This window comes from Theropithecus gelada, chromosome 1 (genome assembly GCF_003255815.1).
Source record: "Theropithecus gelada isolate Dixy chromosome 1, Tgel_1.0, whole genome shotgun sequence".
Classification (NCBI taxonomy): Eukaryota; Metazoa; Chordata; class Mammalia; order Primates; family Cercopithecidae; genus Theropithecus; species Theropithecus gelada.
Genome location: NC_037668.1, coordinates 32,479,343 through 32,502,298, shown reverse-complemented (window position 1 = coordinate 32,502,298; position 22,956 = coordinate 32,479,343). Strand labels below are relative to the sequence as shown.

At 52.4% G+C, this 22,956-nt stretch overlaps 1 protein-coding gene across 1 annotated transcript; it reads right to left on the bottom strand.

The window, feature by feature from the left end:
• Positions 1–81: 81 nt before the first annotated feature.
• On the bottom strand, positions 82–19,316 carry CCDC27 (coiled-coil domain containing 27). Its single transcript, XM_025354682.1, is given in 13 exon segments — positions 82–326; positions 1,849–1,953; positions 4,570–4,782; positions 5,401–5,478; positions 8,518–8,648; positions 8,875–9,241; positions 9,637–9,726; positions 10,921–11,070; positions 15,094–15,251; positions 16,426–16,536; positions 17,568–17,694; positions 19,010–19,274; positions 19,276–19,316. Coding segments are annotated over 13 exon segments (1,959 nt in total). The 3' UTR covers positions 82–203.
• Positions 19,317–22,956: the final 3,640 nt, after the last annotated feature.

Sequence of the window (22,956 nt, the reverse complement as noted above, 5' to 3'; positions counted from 1 at the left end):
TTGGAATGGGGAGTGTGGTAGTAGTTCAAGGTCGCAGAGGAGAATAGGCCCCCACGTGGATCCCAGAGAAGATAAAGGTGGGACAGTGCCAACGCCGGGGTTTAATTCTAAGTCTGAGAACAGGACTCATGGTGGGGGCGGGTGGTTCTGGAGCTGGGCCCTGGCCTCTGCTGAGCTGACCGTATTTGGGCGCCTGGCTGGGCCTACTTGGAGGTCCCCTTCTTGGTTTTGCTGGGCAGGAAGGCCTCTGACTGTTGAAGGGGCGGCACTTTGACGCCTTTCTGCTTCAGCTGATTGTAGTAGTCGCTTCTCTCTGAGATAATTCTCTACACAAGAAACACAACCGTGGAGGTGGCCTTCGCAGTTCCTCACCTTGGCCTTGAGGCTGGTCTGCCCAGTTCATGCCAGCTGCCCGGGACACCACCCTCTCGTCCTCCAGAGGGGCTCGCTGCAGCAGCGGTGTGCTGGTGAATACTTACAACCGGCTCTCCAGGGGGGAGGAAAAAGCAAAACTGCGCTCGGCTTTGTGGCGTTGCCAATTTCTGTGGTGGGAATACTCCCACGGTGGCTGATTTTCAGCCACGGAAGTGAAGTCACAGAACGCGGAGCCGGGGCAGGTGCACACCACCAGCCCACAGAAGCCTGCACTAAGTCCCCTCCTCAGCCCTCTTAGAGTTGTGAGGAACCCCAGACTCCTAGAGACCTTTGAGGTCGTCACATCTGTCCCTCAAGTCCTTTCTGTCGTGTGCATAGGGAACGTTGTCCCCACCCCTCTTCCAGTCTCCTCTCTGGGCCGTTGCTGGTTTGTGTCAGGTTATGGCAAACAAGCAAAGGTGCTCTTCCCTGGCTACTGTGCAGTGGGAATACTCCCTCCATCCTCTGTCTTCCCTCTTCTCTTCCTCTTTCCCTCCCCTTCCTCCTCCCCTCCCCCAGACAACAGTACCAAGGCCGCAGAGATCTCTGCCCACATTACAGCTCTGCAGGAAAGGCACTGTCTGGGGCCCATCTGCTCTGCAGAGAAAGGGAACCAGGCCCCAGGAACGTGGGTGCTGGAAGGTCGTGGGCACACACTGGGGTTTAAGGGCAGCCCCAGAGGGCAAAGTGTGGGTCTTGGGACCAGAAGCAGCTGCTGGCGAGAGGTGACCCCTGCGTAGCACATGGCCCCACACGGAGCCACAGCCGGTGCCAGACTCTCAGATCTCTGAGTCTCACGACACCTTGCAGGTAAGCATGCGCTGTCCGTCACAGAGGGAGGCATCTATGACTCAGAGAAGTGACTGTGTGGCCCACAGCTGGTGGGTGGTGACTCCCTCATGCTCAGTGACCCCAAGGCCTGAATTATTTCTCCTATACCCCTCTACTTCTCCGAGGCCCCTGCTTGGGGACCCCTGGTCAGGAAGGAGCCCAGGAGGCTGTAGCCAGGGTGGGAAGAGTCTGCGCCAGGGCCCTGGATCAGTGGGTGGGGATACCAGTGGAGGGGACCAAGCTGGACAAAGCGGGGGCTGGGCTCCTGCTGCGGGAGAGTCTTCATGACCCGAGCGGCTTGTTCCCTGTCCACAGCGCTCAGGATGGGTTGTGGTGGTTACTGCTGGTCTCTGATGCCCCTCCCCCTTTTTGCTGAGAGTGAGTAAGACTCCCATGCCATGCCCCCACCCACCTTAGGATGATTTGGTCCCCTCTGCCTGAGCAGAGAGAAAGGGGGGTCCTGGGGTCCGGGTGAATAGGTGACACAGCTAGGATGAGAACAGAGTCCCTTGAATCTAACCTAGGCCCCCACCCCACCCCCTACCCCAGCTGTGGCCTAGGGGGATGGGGCCCAGATGGAGGCAGCCGAGCTTAGGGGTGTACCTGCAGGGCTTCCAGGATGTCATTGTCAGATATCTCGTTGACCAAGGACTTGGTCCCGGTGATGCTAAAGGTGGCCTGGATGATCTTATTCCTTAGCCTCTCGAGCTATGAGCAAAGGGACAACATCGTCACTCATCTTTGCCCAAGAAGGCACCTGGCCAGTGGGCTGCACCCCCCAGCACCTTATTTTTTATAGGCCAGGTAGGAACAGCTCACCCTCACTTTTCATGGCTTTAGAAACTGGAAACGGGGGCCGGAGGAGTCAACATGGGCTGTCTGAGAGCTAGGAGGTGTCGGATCCAACCCCTGACCCTGCACGGCCCAGCCCCAAAGCCCAAAGGCTCTTTGACACCACGTGGGCTTTTCTAATTGGAAAGTAAAACCTACCCACACACACACACATTTTTTTTTTTTTTTAATACGGAGTCTCGCTCTGTCGCCCAGGCTGGAGTGCAGTGGCCGGATCTCAGCTCACTGCAAGCTCCGCCTCCCGGGTTCACACCATTCTCTTGCCTCAGCCTCCCGAGTAGTTGGGACTACAGGCGCCCGCCACCTCGCCCGGCTAGTTTTTTGTGTTTTTTAGTAGAGATGGGGTTTCACCGTGTTAGCCAGGATGGTCTCGATCTCCTGACCTCATGATCCGCCCGTCTCGGCCTCCCAAAGTGCTGGGATTACAGGCCTGAGCCACCGCGCCCGGCCCACACACATATTTTTAAACCAAGAAACCAAAATAGTACAGAAGCTGCACGTAACCCCTGGACCCTCCTCCGCTGCCCAGGGGAGCTGCAGCGAGTGGACTTCCTGGCCCTTGGCGAGGCTCTCACTTTAGGCATTTAACAGTGTGCTGCTGGCCCTTCCTCCTTTCCATGCTGACTAGGAGGCGTCTGTGCCACGGACAGCAGCATTGAACCTGGCCCCTGCGCACAGACCCGGAAGGCGTTCCAGTCTTTTGCTGCCGTGAAGATCCTTGTCTGCCTGTACACTGCAGCCACCTCCCCAGAGGTAGCTAATCATGCCTCCCAGGAAGCTACAGAGGAAATCTCTCCAATCTGCACCCCAGGAGCCTCAGAAAGAAACCCCTGGAGTTATGCGGCACGATCAGCACCCGTTCCTTGTCCAGAAACCCTGAGGACGCAGAGGTGCCCAAGGGGAGCCGGGCCCGAAAGGCTCAGCTGTGCCTCCGAGTGGAAGCACGTCCACACTGCCACTCGGACAGGTTTAAGTAACAGCAGGAATGTCATGGGCCCCTGGCCTGTGTGAGGAGTGGAATCCTTTCCTTCTTTCCAGTATTTATTGAGTGCCCACTTTGTACAAACATCGTGCCAAGTGCTGGAGGTCCTGAGGCCACAAGGGACTGGGCCTTTGTTCTGGGGGGTGCCTCCCCAGGGTAGAGGTTGGCAGCTACCCAGGGTGTCCAGCCTCACTTCCCCACATCCGTGGGGCCTCACCATCAGGCTTGGCGCTAGTTCCTGCTCACCCGGACTTAGCTTCAGAGTATTTCTCAACTCAGCTTTCCAGGCTCTACCAGGTCCGTGCAGGCTGACGCACAAATGGACACACCTCGACCGCCTCTGGTCTAATGCTTTCACCAGGACTACGACTGGATCCCAAACTGTTTTATCAAGGGATACCAGGGGTGGGTGCCACAGTCTGACCCAGCCGGAAGGGGGCAGGCTCAGGCAGGAAAAAGAACACAGTTGAGTTGCAGTTGGCATTCCTGGTGGGAACATGACTTCAAAAGCCTCCATACATGACCTTGACCTTTGCTTAATTTTGGATTCTAAATCAAGGTCAGGGCCAGGCATGGTGGCTGACACCTGTGGGCAGGCAGACTGCTGGAGCCCAAGAGTTTGAGACCAGTCTGGACAACATAGTGAGACTGTCGCTACAAAAAGTTTCTAAAATTAGCTGGGTATGATGGCACAGGTCTGTGGTCCCAGCTACTCAGGAGGTTGAGGTGGGATGGTGATGGCTTGAGCCTGGGAGGCCGAGGCTGCAGTGAGCTGTTGTCACCCCACTGCACTCCGGACTGGATGATAGAGAAAGACCCTGCCTCAAAAAAGAAAAAAAAAAAGTCAGCTCTTTATTGATTTCCTTTTTGGCATGGGGCCTTCACAAGCAGGGTGCGCTCTGGCCTTGCTCACGTTTAATATGACGCCCCAGTGGGGTCCTGCAGTTAAGACTGCCTGGTCCAAATCCCAGCACCACCGCAAAGCAGGTCTGGGGTCCAGGGGGACTGTTCATCCTTTCCTGCTTGTCTGTTAAGTGAGGATCATGATAACTACTTCATAGTTTGGTTAAAGGAGCCACATGACTTTGATACCAAGAAGGTACTTAGAATGGTGCCTGGCCCAGCAAGCACACCATGACTCAGAGAGGGGTTGATAACACCATTCCTCTCAATCCAGGAGCCCTCCTCCTTTCCAACCAGTGAGCCATCCCCTTCACAATGCAAGCCAAGACCCGCAGCCCTGCCTACGGGGCTCCGCCCACCACTGCCATTGACGAATGCTTCCGGGGTGCTCCGTCGCACCCTCACTCCATCCTCTACCCACGCTTCTTGAGCGTCAACTCTGTGTGGGTGCTGGTGTACACAGCAGAACCAGCCCAAGCCCCCGTGTACTCAGAGCCCGGTTCTACCTCGGTGGGCAGTGGGCAGGGGCCTGGGTGCTTGGCCGCCAGCTGCTGGGACAGACCCCCAGGAGGAGGGGCTGGGCATACCCTGGACTGGGAACTTTCCAGGGCCACGCGGACCTGCTGCTCCGACTCCTGAATCATCTCCTTCTTGCTCTGCAAATCCTCCTGCAGCTGCTTCCACCTCTGCAAGTGGTTCTGGTCCAGTTCCACCTGCTCCTGCAGCTGGCTGACCTTGGTGTCCAACTCTGAGATGACGCGGTCCCGCTTGGTGAGCTTTCTCTCCAGTTTCGACACTTGCTGGGGACATCCAGGGAGGACAAAGAGGTGGGGTCATTTCATCCAACCTGAGTACGTGTGATACCCGTCCACTTTTTCCTAAAAGATGGCCGGCAGCCAGGTACAGTGGCTCACGTCTGTAATCCCAGCATTTTGGGAAACTGAGGCGGGTGGATCACGAGGTTAAGAGATCGAGACCAGCCTGACCAACATGGTGAAACCCTGTCTAAAAATACAAAAATTAGCTGGGCGTGGTGACACATGCTGGTAGTCCCAGCTACTCGGGAGGTTGAGGCAGGAGAATTGCTTGAACCCGGGAGACGGAGGTTGCAGTGAGCTGAGATCACACCACTGCACTCCAGCCTGGTGACAGAGCAGGACTCTGTCAAAAAAAAAAAAAAAAAAAAAAAGGCCGGCAACTCTTGCTGGGTCCCTCCAGTCCAGTCTGGGCCCAGGGATTGCGAGGAGCTTTCTGTGCGGACGTGGGGCCCAGAGACATGTCGAGTGGCATGCTACCTAAGTTAAGGGAGTCTGGCTGGGCTGTGAAGATGCTCCAGCCCCATCTTGCCCTTCGCTGTGTTGGGACTTACAGCAAGAGCAGTGGCCTGGCTGACCATGTAACGACACCCAGGCTGTCACCTGTCGGAGGAGCTGGTTGTCCATCTCAATGAGCCCCATCATCTCTTGGTGTTTCTTATCTTCTCGGAGGTTGGAGAACTGGAAGGAGACAGAGGAGTTGGCATGGGGGTCTCCCAGGTTGAAATAACAGACTGAACACTGGCATCTAACTTTTTCCCTTCCCCAAAGCTCCCTAAAATAATAGCAGCGGGATTTCTATTGAAGGCAGGGAGAAGAGGAGAAGAAAGAGGACTAAAAATATTTTGGAGAGTTTGAAGATGGCTGAGTGGTATCTGACATCCCTGATCCAAAAAAGCCAAGTAGCTGGCAGTAGGGAAAGCAGAAAACAAGCCCAGTTCACACTTGAGTTCCTTAAAGTCTCAGACATTGTCGGTCCGGGTTCTTCTAAACATGGAGACTAAAATGAGGATGACTGGTGGAATGTTATGTCAGAAATGAAGAGCCCTAGGCTCACACCTGTAATCCCAGCACTTTAGAAGGCTGAGGTGGGTGGATCACTTGAGCTCAAGAATTTGAGAGAAGCATGGGCAACATAGATCCTGTCTCTACAAAAAATAAAAACATTGGTTAGGCGTGGTGGCGTGCACCTGTGGTCCCAGCTCCTCAGGAGGCTGAGATGAGAGGATCACCTGACCCTGGAGAGGCTGAGGCTGCATTGAGCTGTGATCACACTACTGAACTCCAGCCTGGATGACAGAGTGAGAACCCATCTCAGAAAAATAAAAATAATAAAGAAAACAAAAGAAACTCTCCATTAAAATGCCAAAGCAAAGCGCACTGCTCTGCCCAGGGAGCACGGAGTGGTCACCTGTGTGCTCAGAGTCCAGTCAGCTCGAACATTGGAGCAAAGCTCTCAGATGAATGAGAGACCAAAAGCCAACTTCAAAAGGGAACTTGTAACCAGGCGTGGTGGCTCACAGCTGTAGTCCCAGCACTTTGGGAGGCTGAGGTGGGTGGATCATGAGGTCAGGAGATAGAGACCATCTTGGCTAATGTGGTGAAATCCTGTCTTTACCAAAAATACAAAAAATTAGCCGGGCATGGTGGTGGATACCTGTAGTCCCAGCTACTCGGGAGGCTGAGGCAGGAGAATGGCATGAACCCGGGAGGCGGAGCTTGCAGTGAGCCAAGATCGCACCACTGCATTCCAGCCTGGGCGACAGAGCAAGACTCTGTCTCCAAAAAAAATAAAAATAAAAATAAAATAAAATAAAATAAAATAAAAGGGAACTTGTAGGAAATAGGAGTGGTGCAACAAGTTAGAAAACTAACACTATGATGAACACTGTCATCGAGGGAAGAGAAGATACTGCAATTGTGAAACCAAACACGAGTGCACTTCAAAAAACGAGAAAGGGAACATTCAGAGAACATCAGAGTAAAATATTATAACAAAGTGAAAACTCAAGAGCCATTGATAAAGTTAAGGAAATCTTCAGAAAGTATCTGTAAAACACAAGGAGACAAAAAGGAGGAGCTAACAGATAAAACAAGAGCAGGACAGGAGGTCCAATCGCTAAAAAATTGAGAGGACACGAAAAAACAATAGAACCAAAGAAAATTCCAGAACTAAAGGACATGAGTTTCCAGATGGCCCCTGAGTGCCCGGTACAACAGATGAAAATACACCCTCAATAAAGCATAACTCTGGGAGGTTTCAGATCACCTGCGACAAATATAGATCTTACAACTCTCCAGAGAGGAACAACCATCCCACAAAGAACCGCGAACGTCTTTGGACTTCTCATCAGCAAACCTGAAAACTGTAAGACAACAGAGGAATGCCTCTGTGATGCTGAAGGAAAATGGTTTTCAGACGGGAATGCTATATCCAACCCAGATGTTGCAAGGGTGTACAGTAAGGACATTTGCCAACATATCATGTCCCCAAAACTTAACGCCCTTTCATCCTTTTTTTTTTTTTTTTTGAGATGGAGTTTTGCTCTTGTTGCCCAGACTGGAGTGCAATGGTGCAATCTTGGCTCACTGCAACCTCCTTCTCCTGGGTTCAAGTGATTCTCCTGCCTTGGCCTTCTGAGTAGCTGGGATTACAGGCACCCACCACCACACCCGGTTAACTTTTGTATTTTTAGTAGAGCCGGGGTTTCACCATGTTGGCCAAGCTGGTCTTGAACTCCTGACCTGAGGTGATCCACCTGCCTCAGCCTCCCAAAGTGCTCAGATTACAGGTGTGAGCCATCGCGCCTGGCCTTAGTCATCTTTTTTGATAAAACTACTGGAGGATGTGCTCCACCAGAAATAAGTGAACTGGGCAAGAAAGCAAAAGATATGGGATGCAGCCATTTTCAAGTTGTGGTTTATAAATCTTAGTACTGTTCTGTAAAACTTATTTGAGTGTGTGTGTGTGAGACAAATAACTGTCCCAATGATGTCAGTGCAACATGATTGTGAGAGAATGATATGGGGAGCAGGGTGGATGGAAAGGCTGCCCTTGTGTGTGCTGGGGGGTGACAGGGGAGGAAAAAAGGAAGCATTAAATAATGTTAAGATGGAGAAAAATCTAGAACGGGCATTATGAGCATGCTATTTAGAGATATGGAGATAGATTCATAAAGAATGTGCTGGAAGAATTTAAAATGATGCCTTAGGAGAGGGCAGATGAGAGGGAAGAGGTCAGAGGCTCCTGGTTTTCATGACAGGCCTCGTGGAACTATTTGATCCTTTAAGCGATGTGCATCAATAACTTTGATAAGAATAAAAACTTAAAACACTTAACAAAAACGACAAGAGTGGGCTCAGTGGAGTAGCAGTCTCTCTAAGCACAGAGAGCACCTTCTCACCCCCAGGACTCAGGGGCCAGGAGATGCTTGAGGAGAGGCCAAGAGCACAGTGGCTCAGGAGACAGCGACACATGCTTCCAGCCCAGGGGCAGGGCAGAGCTGTGGCTGGACACATGGGCTCCAGCCTCCCACACACCTGGGGGAATCCTGGTGGGGCCGCTCTCAGCCACACAACCCTGGGCCAGCTGCCTGGACGCCCCAGGCTCAAAGTCTCCATCAGTAGATGGGACGGGTGGCGCCTGCCCTGAGCTGCTGGGGGTTAATGAAGTCTGGCCCGTGCTCACGGAGCGGAGGCCGGTACTAAGCGCACGGCCACCTTGTCGGTCATGGCTTGTAGCTGCTGCTTCCGCTCTCGAAGCTCCTTCTGCAGCATCTCATTTTCCCTATTGATCTTCCGCAGTTGGGATTCTTGGAAATCCAGTTGTTGTTGTAAAGACGCAATCACTCCTGGGCGCAGAGGCAGAGGCGGTGAACAAGAGCAAGCAGAGGCAATGAGGGACCGGAGAGGGCCGGGCCACCGCGCCAGCTGGGAGGGCTCTGCGAGCCTGGGTGAGGCTGCTGACACCTGCCCCTGCTCCAGCTCACTGACCAGAGCAGGCAGCGTCTGGGCGTCCCAGCTCCTGGGCCAGGACCCGCTGAGTGGCCAAAGCCCAGTCCCCTGCCAAGGCCCTACCTGTTGCAAGGGAGTATCTGGTCCTGGTGGCCTCCAGGTTGAACTGGAAGTCCAGGATGACCTGCTCGTACTCCTCCAGCTGGGCCAGCAGCTCCTCCTCAAACGACTCGGCCAGGGAGGAAGCACTTCTCCTGGGCATCTCCTCTTCCTCTGGCAGCTCCCTTTCCTCGGAGTCCTCATCCCTGTCCCCTTCCTCCTCTTCCTCCTCCTTGCGTCCCTCCTCATGTACAGCCCCCATCTGGCTCACACCTCCCCTGGCACCCGTGTCCTCCACCCCCTTGGGCTCCCCTTCCAGGCCCTCGTCCTCCTCGCCACCTCCCAGGTCCAGCTCCTTGCCCCTCTCCGGTGCTGCAGACTCCTCCTGCATCTGCGAGATGGGTAGGGCAGGGGCTGGGCAGGGCTGCGGGGCACCCCCAGGGTGGGGAACTCTAATGCTTATGGCGGGAGCACCGGGGAGGACGCCTCCTTCCAGGCTGCTGCAGGATCCAGGGAGCGGGGGAGCATCTGCCTGGCAAGGTCATCAACAATGGCCCAGGCACTGCGGCCTCAGTCATGGGTCCTCCCTCTGTCAGGAGACTGCACCTGACCTGTGACTTCAAGGGGTTAACAACCCACCCACCTCACCTGCTCCCCTGGAGTGGGGGCACCCCAGGTCAGGGCTGCAGTGGGGACATTTGGGGCCTGGGCCTCTTAGCTAAGCAGCCTGGGTGGCTTCTGGGCCGGAGTCCCCCACTGCGTGCCCGCTCTCCAGGCAGCCCGCACCTGCTGCCAGTGCTGCAGCTCCTCATCTCTGGAGAAGGCTTTCAGGAGGCTCAGCCTGCCCAGCTTCAGCGAAGCATCTGAGAGCCGCTCCTGCAAGATGCCCCGGGGACCCTCAGCTTTCTAGCCCCTCCTGCAGCACCCCAGGAACGGACCACTGCCTGTCCTGGAAGGGACAGTGGCCTTTCGTGTCTGGGGAGGGGACCTGCATCCTCCTGCCAAGGGGCTGGGGGATGTGGGTGCTGTGGCAGTGGAGGGCACAGGAACCTGTGGATGGGCAACCCTGGGGGGCAGAGGGGCTCTAGGCAGCCCCAGAGCAGCCCCCAGCAAGTGGCCTTGCAGTAAAAGACAAGGCCTTGGAAGTCAGGGAGCCAGCCTTAGACACGCCCACGGTGCATGTCGTTGCCTGGGTGCCCCACCCTCAGACACCCACCAGTAGCCTGGGGAGGACAGAGAGTGGAAGCCCCTGGCTGACCACCTTTCCCTGCCCCTGCCCTGTGTGTCTAGGCAGCCTTCCCTTGAGGCATTTAGGGCATTTGGCATGGTCAGAGGCCTTCCCCCTGGTCCCTGCTTCATCTCTGGCCCCCAGCATAAACTCAGGCTGTCTCCTCAGGTATGAAAGAAATCAGGTCTTAGGAAGATCAGGTGGCCACCGCTGGGCACAACACAGACCTGCCACATCCAGTCGTCTGCCCAGACCTAGAGGTGGGATAGCATCCGCACCCCCACCCCACGCCCACCCCAACCCCATCCCCAACCTCACAGCGGGGCTCACAGCCAGAGAGTAGGGAGAAGGGATTCCCGGCCAGGGCAGGGTGGTCCAAGCTACCACTGCCCATGATGCACACGGCCAGGCCTGGGGAATCCGCCTGCAGGGTGGCCTCCATGACCCAGGATTTCAGAGGTTAGCTCCGCCCTCATTTTATAGATAAAAACCCTGAGCCCAGACAGCGCCATGCCTTGCCCCAGGCAGAAAGCAAGTCAGAAACCAGGTGCAGGTGCCTAGACATCGGCTCACAGCTCTCATTTGTCATTTTGCACCTACGTTCGCCTCTCCCCTGCCTGTTGCATTGGCTCATGGCTGTCATTTGTCATTTCATGCCTCTGTTCGCTTCTCCCCTGCCTGTTGATCAGAACCCTGAGAACTGGTCCACGTTCCAGCAAGGACCTGGTAGGATCCAGGGGGCCAGGGGGTTTGCCAGGGGTCTGTGTGTCACCAGCAGTTTTGGATGCTTTGGAAACGACTGTCTTAGAGCTCTGCACTGTGCTCCGCTGGGGCTGGCTCACCCTCCTGCCTGGGGACATGGATGCCTCTTGGCCTTTGCCTTTGAGGAGGCATTTCAGCTGCGTCTTCAGGGCCTCCCTCTCCTCCTGGAGCAGCAGGATCTCCTCATCTTTCTTCTGAACCTGTATCTCCAGCTCGGACAGGCAGTGATCCTGGGCAGAAAACCAGGGGCAGCCCCCGTGGGCCATGCAGCCACACACTCTTCCCCCAACCTGCCTCCAGCCCCCCCAGGAGGAGCAGATCTGCTGTCCTGGGACCCCAAAACCCAGGGTCCCAGGGATTTCAAGATGTGTACTGTGGTAAAGAGCTAGCACTACACATCTGGAGACCAAGATGTGCCAGCTCTTTACTGCAGCCATGCCTGGCACCTCCAGCGCCTCTGCACCCATCCTAAAAGCAGATCCTAAATCCTCCTCCGAGGAGTTGCAAGGTAGCTTCCCTTTCGGACCTGGCCCGTGGTCTGTCCTTGCACCCCACTATACCACAGGATGCCAGTCTTCTTTGCAGTCCCCACACTTAACTGGCAATACCCTCCAAGCTTCCCTAGGGGCTTGTTGGGGAGCTCCTCAAACTTTTGTTCTCAGAATCTCAACTCCCTCAATTCTTCAAACTTAAAGACAAAAATAAAGATGTTTTCAGGCAAACAGAAATTGAAAGAATCTGTCACCAGCAGATCTGAACTTAGAGAAATACTAAAGGGAGTTCTTCAGGCGGAAGGAAAATGATCCCAACAGAATATTCTGGAAGGAAAGATAACTAGAAGGTCCCCTAAATGTTTGGAAAGTAAGTGATAGGCTTCTGTGTCGCCAAAGGGTCTAAAAAGAAATTACAAAGGAAGCTAGAAACATTTTAAACTAATGAAAATGAACATCTGGACACATCAAAGCTCGTGGGACGCAGTTAAAGTTGTGATTAACGACAAATTTACAGCCTTAAAATGCATATAGCGGGAGGGCAATGGAAAATCAATGATCCAAGTATCTATCTCAAGAATTCAGAAAAAGAACTAAAAATTAATCCTATAGAAAGTAGAAGGAATAAAGTTAGGTGCGAAAATTTATGATATAGGAAGGGAGACAGGAGCAAGGGGGAGAGAGAGGAGAGAAGGATAAAGCAAACGTGGCCACATTTAACATCCGGGGAATGGAAAGGTACATGGGAATCTTTATAGTATGGATTCTTACCCCTTTATGCCTGCAATACAAAGTTAAAGGGAAAAAATGTGCGGAAATCACATTTTATCACCCTGGTCATGGTCACCTGAGACACTCTCATGTCTCAAAATAGTTCAAGGACTGCTGGAAAGGAGATCTGATTTCCTGTTGGAGCTGCCGACTTTACACAATGCCAGCTGCAAACTTGTTGTGGCAGGTGGCTCTCTTGCCACCAAATGAGAAGAGTTCATCTATGACAGCCCAGATGGAGGCAGAGATGAGATAAAGGAAAGCCTGACGAGCCCCTTGGAGCTCCTGGAGGCAGCCAAGCCTGCAGCCCTTCCCTTGGATAGTTCATGCACATGACCTGGTGAATCCCCTCCCTGCTGCCTGCATGAATAACAACAGCGTATCTGCCTGACTCTTGTCTAATGGTACACGCAGGCCACTTCTCAGAAATGAAATTGCTTGATTAAAGGGTAGGAACACTTTTAAAGCAGTGAAATCTCTAATAATGTACAGGTAGAGTAGTGGGAGTAAACAAAATGAATATCATGGACCCACAGGAGCAGGAGCTGGGACTGGCAAGCCCCCTTCTGTCTCCATTCAATCATATGACCCCCCCCAGGTCTCTGTGCCCTGCACCAACTCACCAACATTTTGTGACTCATGTCCATAAGTTTCATCAAAACTTTACCAGCTTCAAAAGAATGCAGAGAAAGGAAACAGACACTAGAGAAAAATCAACAAAATCTAAAGCTGATTCTAAGAGAAGGTTATTAACATTGATAAAACTCCAGCGAGACCAATGGGGAAAAAGAGAAAGGAGGCACAAGGCAGCCACGTTGGAAGTGAGACAGAGGCTGTCCTTACCCTGCCCACACTGCTGCATGAAGGATAGTAATTATCCTAGTACTATGTACAGCCTTAGGCTGATACATTAAAAAACTTATATGAAATAGATGCATTCCTAGAAAAACACAGAACACAAAACTGAAATGAGGAAAAAGAAAATCTGGATATATTTTAAAGGAATTGAATTTGTGCTTTTTTTTTTTTGAGACGGAGTCTCACACTGTCACCCAGGCTGGAGTGCAGTGGCTTGATCTCAGCTCACTGAAACCTCCTTTTCCTGGGTTCACGCGATTCTCCTGCCTCAGCCTCCCAAGTAGCTGGGATTACTGGCACCCGCCACCATGCCCAGCTAATTTTTTTAATTTTTTTTAATTTTTAGTAGAGATGGGGTTTCACTATGTTGGCCAGGCTGGTCTTGAACTCCTGACCTCGTGATCCGCCCGCCTCAGCCTCCCAAAGTGCTGGGATTACAAGGGTGAGCCACTGCGCCTGGCCTAATTTGTGAGTTTAAAAGTGCTCCTGCAGGGGCCCAGTGCAGTGGCTCACACCTGCTATCCAAGCACTTTGGGAGTCCAAGGCAAGAGGATCACTTGAGCTCAGGAGTTCGAGGCAAACCCGAGCAACATGGAGAGACCTCGTCTCTACAAAAAAAAAGAAAAAAGTTAATGGGCCTGGTGGCGTGTGCCTGTGGTCCCTGCTATTCGAGAGGCTGAGGTGGGAAGATTGCTTGAACCCTAGGAGGTCAAGGCAGCAGTAAGCTGGGATCACTGCACTGCACTCCAACCTGGGTGACAAAGTGAGACCTTGTCTCATAATAAATAAAATAAATAAATTTAAAACTAAAAGTGCCCCTTTAGATGGAGCCTGCAGTGAGCTCTGATCGTGCCATTGCACTGCAGCCTGGGCAACAGAATGAGACCCTTTCTCTAAATAAATAAAGGCCGGGTGCAGCGGCTCACCCTGTCATCCCAGCACTGTGGGAGGCCGAGGCGGGCAGATCACGAGGTCAAGAGATTGAGACCATCCTGGCCGACATGCTGAAACCCTGTCTCTACTAGAAATACAAAAATTAGCTGGGTGTAGTGGCGCGTGCCTGTAATCCCAGCTGCTTGGGAGGCTGAGGCAGGAGAACTGCTTGAACCCGGGAGGCAGAGGTAGCAGCGAGCTGAGATGGCGCCCCTGCACTCCAGCCTGGTAACACAGCGAGACTCCGTCTCAAAAATAAATAAATTAATTAATAAAATAAGAGTGCTCCTGTGAGGAGTCTCCAGACACAGACTCCTTCAATGGTGAATTCTTCAGAATTTAAGGAAGAAACGGCATCAATCTTATACAAACTCTTACAGAGAATAGAAAAAGAAACAAGGTGCCGGGTGCAGTGGTGCTCCCAGCACTTTGGGGGGCCAAGACGGGTGGATCACTTTAGCCCAGGAGTTCCAGACCTGCCTGGGCAACATGGGGAAACCCCATTTCTACAAAATACAAAAGTAGCCAGGTGTGGTAGTGCACCCCTGTAGTCCCAGCTACTTGGGAGGCTGAAGTGGGAGGACTGCTTGGGCTCAGGGAGGTCAAGGCTGCAGTGAGCCGGGATCACACCACCACATTCCAGCCTGGGTGACAGAGCGAGACCCTGTCTCAAATAATAATAATAAAGAAAAGAAATAAAAAGAAAAAAAGTAACTGTTTTCCAGCCTTTTCTTTCATTTTAATGAAGCCAGAATAACTTTGATACTAAGATTTGATGAGGGAATTACAAGACAGTGAAAATATAGGTCAGTCTTTCTTATATAGATTAAAAAAATGACACTACAATGAATCAACTTGTACAGAAATCAAGCTGGTTATTCCTGTTATAATTTTTATTTAGAATACATTCTCTGAAGTAGAGTCTGTGGGTGCAAAGATGTGTGAATGGCTGGAGGTCATGTGTGCCAGTGAGTCTGAGTTCCATGCCGGCGTAACTGCCACCCACTGGGGTGAGGATGGACAGGAGTGAGGAGCTTTGTCAAAGCAGGGGGTCTGGAGGTCATTTTAGGCCATGGGGACCTGCTTGATGCAGCTAACCAGATACTAGAACCAGAGCCTGTCAGGGGGCAGGGCTGTCCTCCCAGCCGGAAGCAGAGCGAGGGAGTAGGGAACTGGGATTTGCACCCTCTCCGCCAGTACCTTCTCATGGATGACTGAGAGGTACCACGGCATCCTCCTTCTCGAGCAGCTCTGGGATGCGACTGAGCTGCTGGTGACCGGACTCAAAGTCTGGGATTTGCTCTTCTTCCTCAAGTAATCGAACTCGCAGGCGCTCTTACTGAAGGGAAGGAGGCGCCCTGTGGCGACAGCAGGGGCCGAATGAGAAGCCAGACCCTTCCCTGCCGAGCTCCTCTGGTGTCCTGGACGACGATGTCCACCCTTTTGAGACTTCCCTCGGAAACCCCTGTCTGCCCAGATGGACTCCGATCTGTCTCCTAGCTCTTGTCACCTCACTTTGGACACAGTGTGATGCTGCTGTGAACACGATGGGGCGCCCACACCCAGCCCAGTGCGTCTGCTGAGGGAGTGAAGGAAGGTGTGGAAGCTCCGGCCAAGACACCCAGGACAGAGGAGCCAGAGCTGGGAGTCGGGACAAGGGGGTCATCCTGATGCTGTCCCTGCACACCTGGTTGCTTGTCCCCTCCTGGGGCCTTAGTTTCCACCTTTTTTTTTTTTTTTTTTCTGAGATGGAGTCTCACTCTATCTCCCAAGCTGGAGTGCAGTGGCATGATTTCAACTCACTGTAACCTCTGCCTAACAAATTCAAGCAATTCTCTGCCTCAGCCTCCCAAGTAGCTGGGATTACAGGTGCCTGCCACCATGCCCGGCTAATTTTTTTTTTTTTTTTTTTTTTTTTTTTTTAGTAGAGACGGGGTTTCACCAGCTTGGCCAGGCAGGTCTTGAACTCGTGACCTCGTGATCCACCCGCCTCGGCCTCCCAAAGTGTTGGGATTACAGGCGTGAGCCACTGCGCCCAGCCCAGTTTCTCCATCTTTAAACTGAGGGGAGGGAGGGGATTCTCCACCTTCCTGAGCCTGAGGGCAGCTGGTCACTGCAGACTCTAGGTTTCCTCCAATTAAGGCAAGAAAGGAAACACGGTGCTGTGAATTTCCTCTTGGTAAATGGAAACAGGCATTCCTGTCTGTGGGAACAGTGTCCTGAGGGGTCTCTACCCACAGTGAGGGATGCACCCATCAGCCTCTGGGTAAGGGCCGAGGGGACAAAACTTTCGACTATGATTTTTACTAAAGACAAGGGGCCATGGTCCTGGGGGGAACTGCAGCCTAAGCTGTCAGGCAAGGCAGGGCTGGTTCTGCATAAGGGAGCCCGGGGGCCTTTCTGTGTGACTCCTCAGGAGGCAGGCAGTCCTGGAAGGGAATTCCACATGGCATAAGCAGCGACCCTGCAAGAAGCAGGCCTCGAGCTCAGGGGCCCAGCAGGTGCAGGCAGAGGCCCTAGGGGCTCCCTCACCATCCAGGTTCATGTCTGAACCCCGCCTGGCCAAGAGCAGGTCCCGGGTGCCCCTCCAGGTCTCTGAGCTGTTGTCAATCTCCCAGGACAAATCGGTCTCGGTGGGTGAACCTGCAGAGTGTTAAAGATGCCATCTGGTGACTGCTGTGGTCTCATCTCCCCAAGAACTCCAGGGCAGACTCTTATTTATCCTTAAGCACCAGGTAGGGGCACAGGTAGCTTTTTTTAATGGATGCATGGGACTGAGCAAGGGGCTGAACCAAAGGGTGGGCTTCATCCTCCTGCCTGCCCTGGTGTCTCTGCCTCAACAGACCCGAGTGTGGCTGAATTTCTCTAGCTGATGCCCCCTGTCCCCTGGAGGGCAGACCCCACTTTCCTTCGGTAAAAACGTGCCCTCCTAAAAGTCGAACAGAAGCTCCCCGACCTCCAGACCAGCCCATCCAAGGCAGACCCTGTTTCCCCTAAACCATCACAAAGCGCCCCAATGGCAACTGCCTATGAGCAGTATGTAGACGCAGACCCCACGCCCAGGACACCATGCGGCCCCTCAGCCTCCTCAGAGACCTGCCCACAACAATCCCTGGTCCTGGAGCCCTGGCCGCCGTGGAGACCCTCTTGCTGAGGCGGAGGGGGGCCTGAAGCCTAGAAAGGTGGCAGCCCTGCTTCTGCCTGATGCCAGCTGAGATTCGTGGACAGCAGGGGACCCCCTCCCCACAACCCCCACCTTGGCCTGGCTACTGGTCACAGGAATTAAGCTCAAGCTCGCCATCCCTAAGAATGGTGTCTTGTGTGGGGACATGGAACCAGTCCAGGTTCAGGAGCAGATGCTGGGATAAAGCCCTGGCTCTGGGAAGCGTCCCCCAGGTGACCACGGAGCTCGGCAGCTGCCTGCTCTGAGCCTCCTGTTCTCATCAGAGCAGTGAGGGGTTGGACCGGACAGCTGCTGGGGTTCCCCAGGGGCACTGTCCCTAACGAGCTATCTGGCTTTATGGGATTCTTTCCTGAAGCTTCCAGAATCTTCAACCATCTCCACTCCCCTAGCCCCTGACCCTACTGAATTTTTAGTGGGTGAGACAATAGAAAACCAGGCCCCTCGACTCTGACAGGCAGTTTCACAGGCGGCCCTGGTGGGGGGCTCTTACCACAGTAGGACATGGATGTGGCCCTGGTGCTGAACTGGGGGCAGTGAGGACGCCTGGGGAAGACCCTTCGAAGTTCCTCCATTTTGGACATGAAGCTGGTGAGGCTGGTGGCATCCTTGGGTTCACTCTGGCAGAGCGGGGAAAATAAGACAGGTGCAGAAGGCCCCTGACTCTAGGCCAGCCCGTCCAACGGCAGACCCTGCTTCCCTAAACCATCACAAATCACCCCAGTGGCAGGTGCCTATGAGCAGTATGTGGACACAGATCCCACGCCCAGGACACTGTGCCGCCCCTCAGGCCTCTCCAGAGACATGCCCACGACAACCCCCTGGTGCTGGAGCTCTGGCTGCCCACTGAGAGCCTCTTGGGGACCCTGAGGCCTAGATAGATGGGGGCTCTGCTTCTGCCTGACTGCTGGCTGAGATTCATGGACAGGCTCCCCCACACCCACACATGCTGCTGGTCACGGGCACTAAGCTACTCTCCCACTGAGGTTGAAAGGGCCTGCGTGTGTGCAGGCTGCAGTGGTGTGTCCCCTCCGTCCCCTCTCCAGCACACTGGACACTCAGCAAGAGCCACGCAGACCCACTTTAGAGACCATAACCTGGCCGGGTGCGGTGGCTTACGCCTGGAATCCCAGCACTTTGGGAGGCCAAGGTGGGCGGATCACCTGAGGTTGGGAGTTCAAGACCAGCCTGACCAACATGGAGAAACCCCGTCTCTATCAAAAATAAAAAAAATTAAAAAAAAACAGTTAGCTGGGTGTCGTGGCACGTGCTTGTAATTTCAGCTACTTGAGAGGCTGAGGCTGGAGAATCACTTGAACCCGGGAGGCGGAGGTTGTGGTGAGCTGAGATCGCACCACTGCACTCCAGCCTGAGCGACAAGATTGAAACTCCATCTCAAAAAAAAAAAAAAAAGAAAAAAGAAAAAAAGAAACCACAGTCCACTAGGTCCAGGCAATGCATTCACCCAGGAAGCTGCCAGGAGCCAGGGTGACCATCTCGGGCTCCCCTAATACACGGTGGCACAGTGTACCTGTCCGACTGAGGTCCCCTTCCACATTTTCTCCCCTTCACTCTCCTTTTCAAGATGCACGTCGGGAGTCTTGGGGCAAACTGTGCATCTTCTCCCCTTGGCCAACCAGAGACACCGGGAGCCAAGGTCTGCAAGAGGGGAGGACCGGCCCAAAGCAGCTAACCCAGAAGAAGCCAGTGGCACGTGGGGACTAAGGCACCAGGCCCTTCAGAAACGGAGAGGACCTCAGGGCTCTTTCCACCACTAGCGCTCAATTCGTTGCCTGCCTGGAATCCCCCTTTGGTTACCCATCACCAGAAGGCCTGTGGAATGCTTTGTGGGCTGACGGCTCCATGGGTCCTTGGGGAGGAGGAGAAGCAGGTCACCTCAAGGCCCGTGGCAGCCCTCCTCCCAGGACCCCATACCGTCTTCCTGTAGTAGCGGCTGATGGTCTGGACTGACTTGCTGAGTGTGCGTGGCTTTTGGCGCAGTTTCCATTCTGGCCACTGGGCGTCCCGGCTGGCCACGCTCTGGAGGAGCGCCAGGCCCCTGGCCATCGAGCTGGACATCGAACTGTGCCTCTCAGATGGGCTGGCCTCCTTAGGTAACATGAGGCAAAGACCAAGTGATCTTTGCTGCCTGAATGTGGACCTGAATGAGGACAGGCCCAGCTATTCCCGTGGATCTCTTCAGCCTGGCTTGGGGTATTGAGGGGAAAATGGCCTCGAACATGAACCTGCTAGCTGGTCCAGTGGGAGGAGATCAGCTTCCAGAGCTCCAGGTCCTGTAGGCTCCTGGGAGCAGTGGTGGCATCACAGATGTCTCCATAGAAACCGTTATGCAGCAAAAGGGCCCCACGGCTGGATGTGCTGGAGGCCAGTGCTGTGACATCAGGTTTTTGAGAAGAGCAAAGCTCAGTACTGAAGGTTGGCTTCTGGGCTGGGTGTGGTGGCTCACTCCTGTAATCCCAGCACTTTGGGAGGCCCAGGTGGGAGGAATGCTTGAACCCAGGAGTTATTTATTTATTTTTTTAATTAGCCAGGCATGGTGGCACGCACCTGTAGTGCCAGCTCCTCAGGAGGCTGAGGTGAGAGGATCACCTGAGCCTGGGGAGGTCGAGGTTGCAGTGAGCTGTGTTCGCGTCACTGCACTCCAGCCTGGGCTACAGAGTGAGACCCTATCTCAAAAAAAAAAAAAAAAAAAAAAAAAAAAGAAAAGAAAAGAGAAAAAGAAAAGTCAGCTCCCAAGGACACAGAAGTCCAGCTCAAATCTGTCTCCACGTGCTGGCTTGAAGACAGTAATTGTATTAGAAAAGGTTTAGGGGGTGGGTTCTGGGATTAGAACCATTTGGCGAAGAAATTCCTGGAAGAGAGAGAGAGAAGTCTGGCTCCCTGGGAATGATTTTCCAGGCTTCAAATGCCGACCTCAGGACATCTTTTAGGGAGAGAAAGACAAAAGCCCCACTTCCAGAAGCCTTGATTGGGGTCTGAGTGGGAAGAAAGCCTTCTCTGCTTGCGGACTGAAGGAAATTTGAAGGGAACCTGCCCCTCCATACCTGTGGGTATTTCTCGTCAGGTGAAGATGAGAGACTGAGAAAAGAAATAAGACACAGAGACAAAGTATAGAGAAAGAACAGTGAGCCCAGGGGACTGGCACACTCAGCATGCGAGGACCTGCACCGGCGCCAGTCTGAGTTCCCTCAGTATTTATGGATCACTGTTTTTACTATCTTGGTGAGGGGAGTGTGGCAGGGCAACAGGGTTATGGTGAGGAGAAGGTCAGCAGGGAAACATGTGAGCAAAGGAATCTGTGTCATGAATACGTTCAAGGAAAGGTACTGTGCCCGGATGTGCACGTAGGCTAGATTTATGTTTCACTTTACACAAACATCTCAGTGTAGCAAAGAGTAACAGAGCAGTATTGCTGCCAGCATATCTCGCCTCCAGCCACAGGTCGGTTTTCTCCTACCTCAGAATAGAATGAATGGTCAGCTTTACACTGAGATATTCCATTCCCAGGGACGAGCAGGAGATGGAAACCTTCCTCTTATCTCAACTGCAAAGAGGCCTCCCTCTTTCTCTCCTCCTCCTCCTCAGCACAGACCCTTCATGGGTGTCGGGCTGGGGGAGGTAGGGTCTTTCCTTTCCCACGAGGCCATATCTCAGGCTGTCTCAGTGGGGGCAAACCTTGGACAATACCCGGCTTTCTCGGCAGAGGTCCCTGCGGCTTTCCACAGTGCATTGTGCCCCTGGTTAATAGAGAATGGAGAATGGCGATGACTTTTACCAGGCATACTGCCTGCAAACATATTGTTAACAAGAAACATCCTGCACAGCCCTAAATCCATTAAACCTTGATTCTATACAGCACATGTTTCTGTGAGCACAGGGTTGGGGCTAAAGTTACAGATGAAGAGCATCTCAAAGCAGAACAATTTTGCTTAGTACAGATCAAAATGGAGTTTCTTGTGTCTTCCTTTTCTACGTAGACACAGTTACGATCTGATCTCTTTTCCCCATAGAAATTCATGATCCCATCCTTTCCAATATGACTTTATAAAAAATATTTACCACCCAAAAATCTCTTTCAGTTTTTTGCATCTAAATATAAAAGTAAAAAACAAGGCTAGTATATATTTGAATTTTTTACCTACAGTCATATACCAAATAATGAAATTTTGGTCAATGATAGACCAAATGACAGACCAATACAATGGCAGTGTCTTAGGAATCTAATACTGTATACTGGCCGGGTGTGGTGGCTCATGCCTGTAATCCCAGCACTTTGGGAGGCCGAGGCGGGCGGATCACAAGGTCAGGAGATTGAGACCATCCTGGCTAATACAGTGAAACCCCATCTCTACTAAAAATACAAAAATTAGCTGGGCATGGTGGTGGGCGCCTGTAGTCCCAGCTACTCGGGAGGCTGAGGCAGGAGAATGGCGTTAGCCCGAGAGGCGGAGCTTACAGTGAGCCCAGATTGCACCACTGCACTCCAGCCTGGGCAACAGAGTTAAGACTCTGTCTCAAAAAAAAAAAAAAAAAAAAAGAATCTGATAGTGTATTTTCACTGTACCTTTTCTGTGTTTGGGCATGTGTAGATACACACATACCATTGTGTTCCAACTGCCTACAATACTCTGGAACATGCTGTACAGGTTTGCAGCCTAAGCAACAGGTATAGCATATAGCCTAGGGGTGGACTAGGCTGTAAACCACCTAGGTTTGTGTGAGCACACAGTATGATGTCTGCAGGATGATGAAATTGCCTAATGATACACTTCTCAAAACATATCCCTGTTATTAAGTGACACATACTGTGTTTTAATAAGAAATAAAGCACTTTTACCAGCCTCAAATACTGAGAAAGAATTCTTGCTTTGCCAATTTCTCTTTTGGCGATTATTTTGTAGTCTTCCACATGCAATTTCTAATTGTTTTGGGGACTTGGACCACAGGAAATGTTGTCACATTGGCCTGAGGTCCAGCGTGTTTGAAAATCCCATGTATTGTGCTTTGTTTTTACATTGGTCTCTGAAATGCTGTTCAGCAGACTCCTCGTCTATTAAACCACTCAAGTCGATTTCTGGTTCAGTTACCAGAAACTCATGGTGACAGTTTGATCGATAGAGAAGCCAATATTAAATAGAAAGCTTATCTTGGGGCCGACATTCAATCTATACAAACAAATCAAAGCTTCTAGTCTTGTCACTTCGTGTGAAAATGGCTAGATTTCCCCCAGATCTAGAAGGTATGTTTGGAGCTGGCTTAAATGCAGGCCAGTGGCTGTGGGCGGAGGATTAGCTAGGTGCTGAGGCAAGAAACTGAAGGCACAAACTGTTTCAGTATAATAAAGAAAATAGAATAAGAATAGTCATAATACAAATTAGATATAGAGATGATCATGAACAATTATCAATCATTATTATAAACATTTTAATCATTAGCTTTTAATATTACTCTTTGTTGCATTACTAACATAACCTAGAAGTAACCGGCAGGTATAGGGTCAGGTGCTGAAGGGACATTGTGAGAAGTGACCTAGAAGGCAAGAGGTGAGCCTTCTGTTATGCCTGCAATAAAGGCCGCTTGAGGGCTCCTTGGTCAAGCGGTAACGCCAGTGTCTGGGAAGGCACCTGTTACTTAGCAGATCACGAAAGGGAGTCTCCTTTCCTTGGAGGAGTCAGGGAACACTCTGCTCTACCAGCTTCCTGTGGAAGGCTGGAATCATCCAGGCCTGCCCGCAGTCACCCAGAGGCCTAAACCCCTCCCTATGGTGCTGTGCTTCAATGGTCACGCTCCTTGTCCACTTTCATGCTCCTCCCGTACTCCTGGTTCCTCTTTGAAGTTCGTAGTAGATAGAGGTAGAAGAA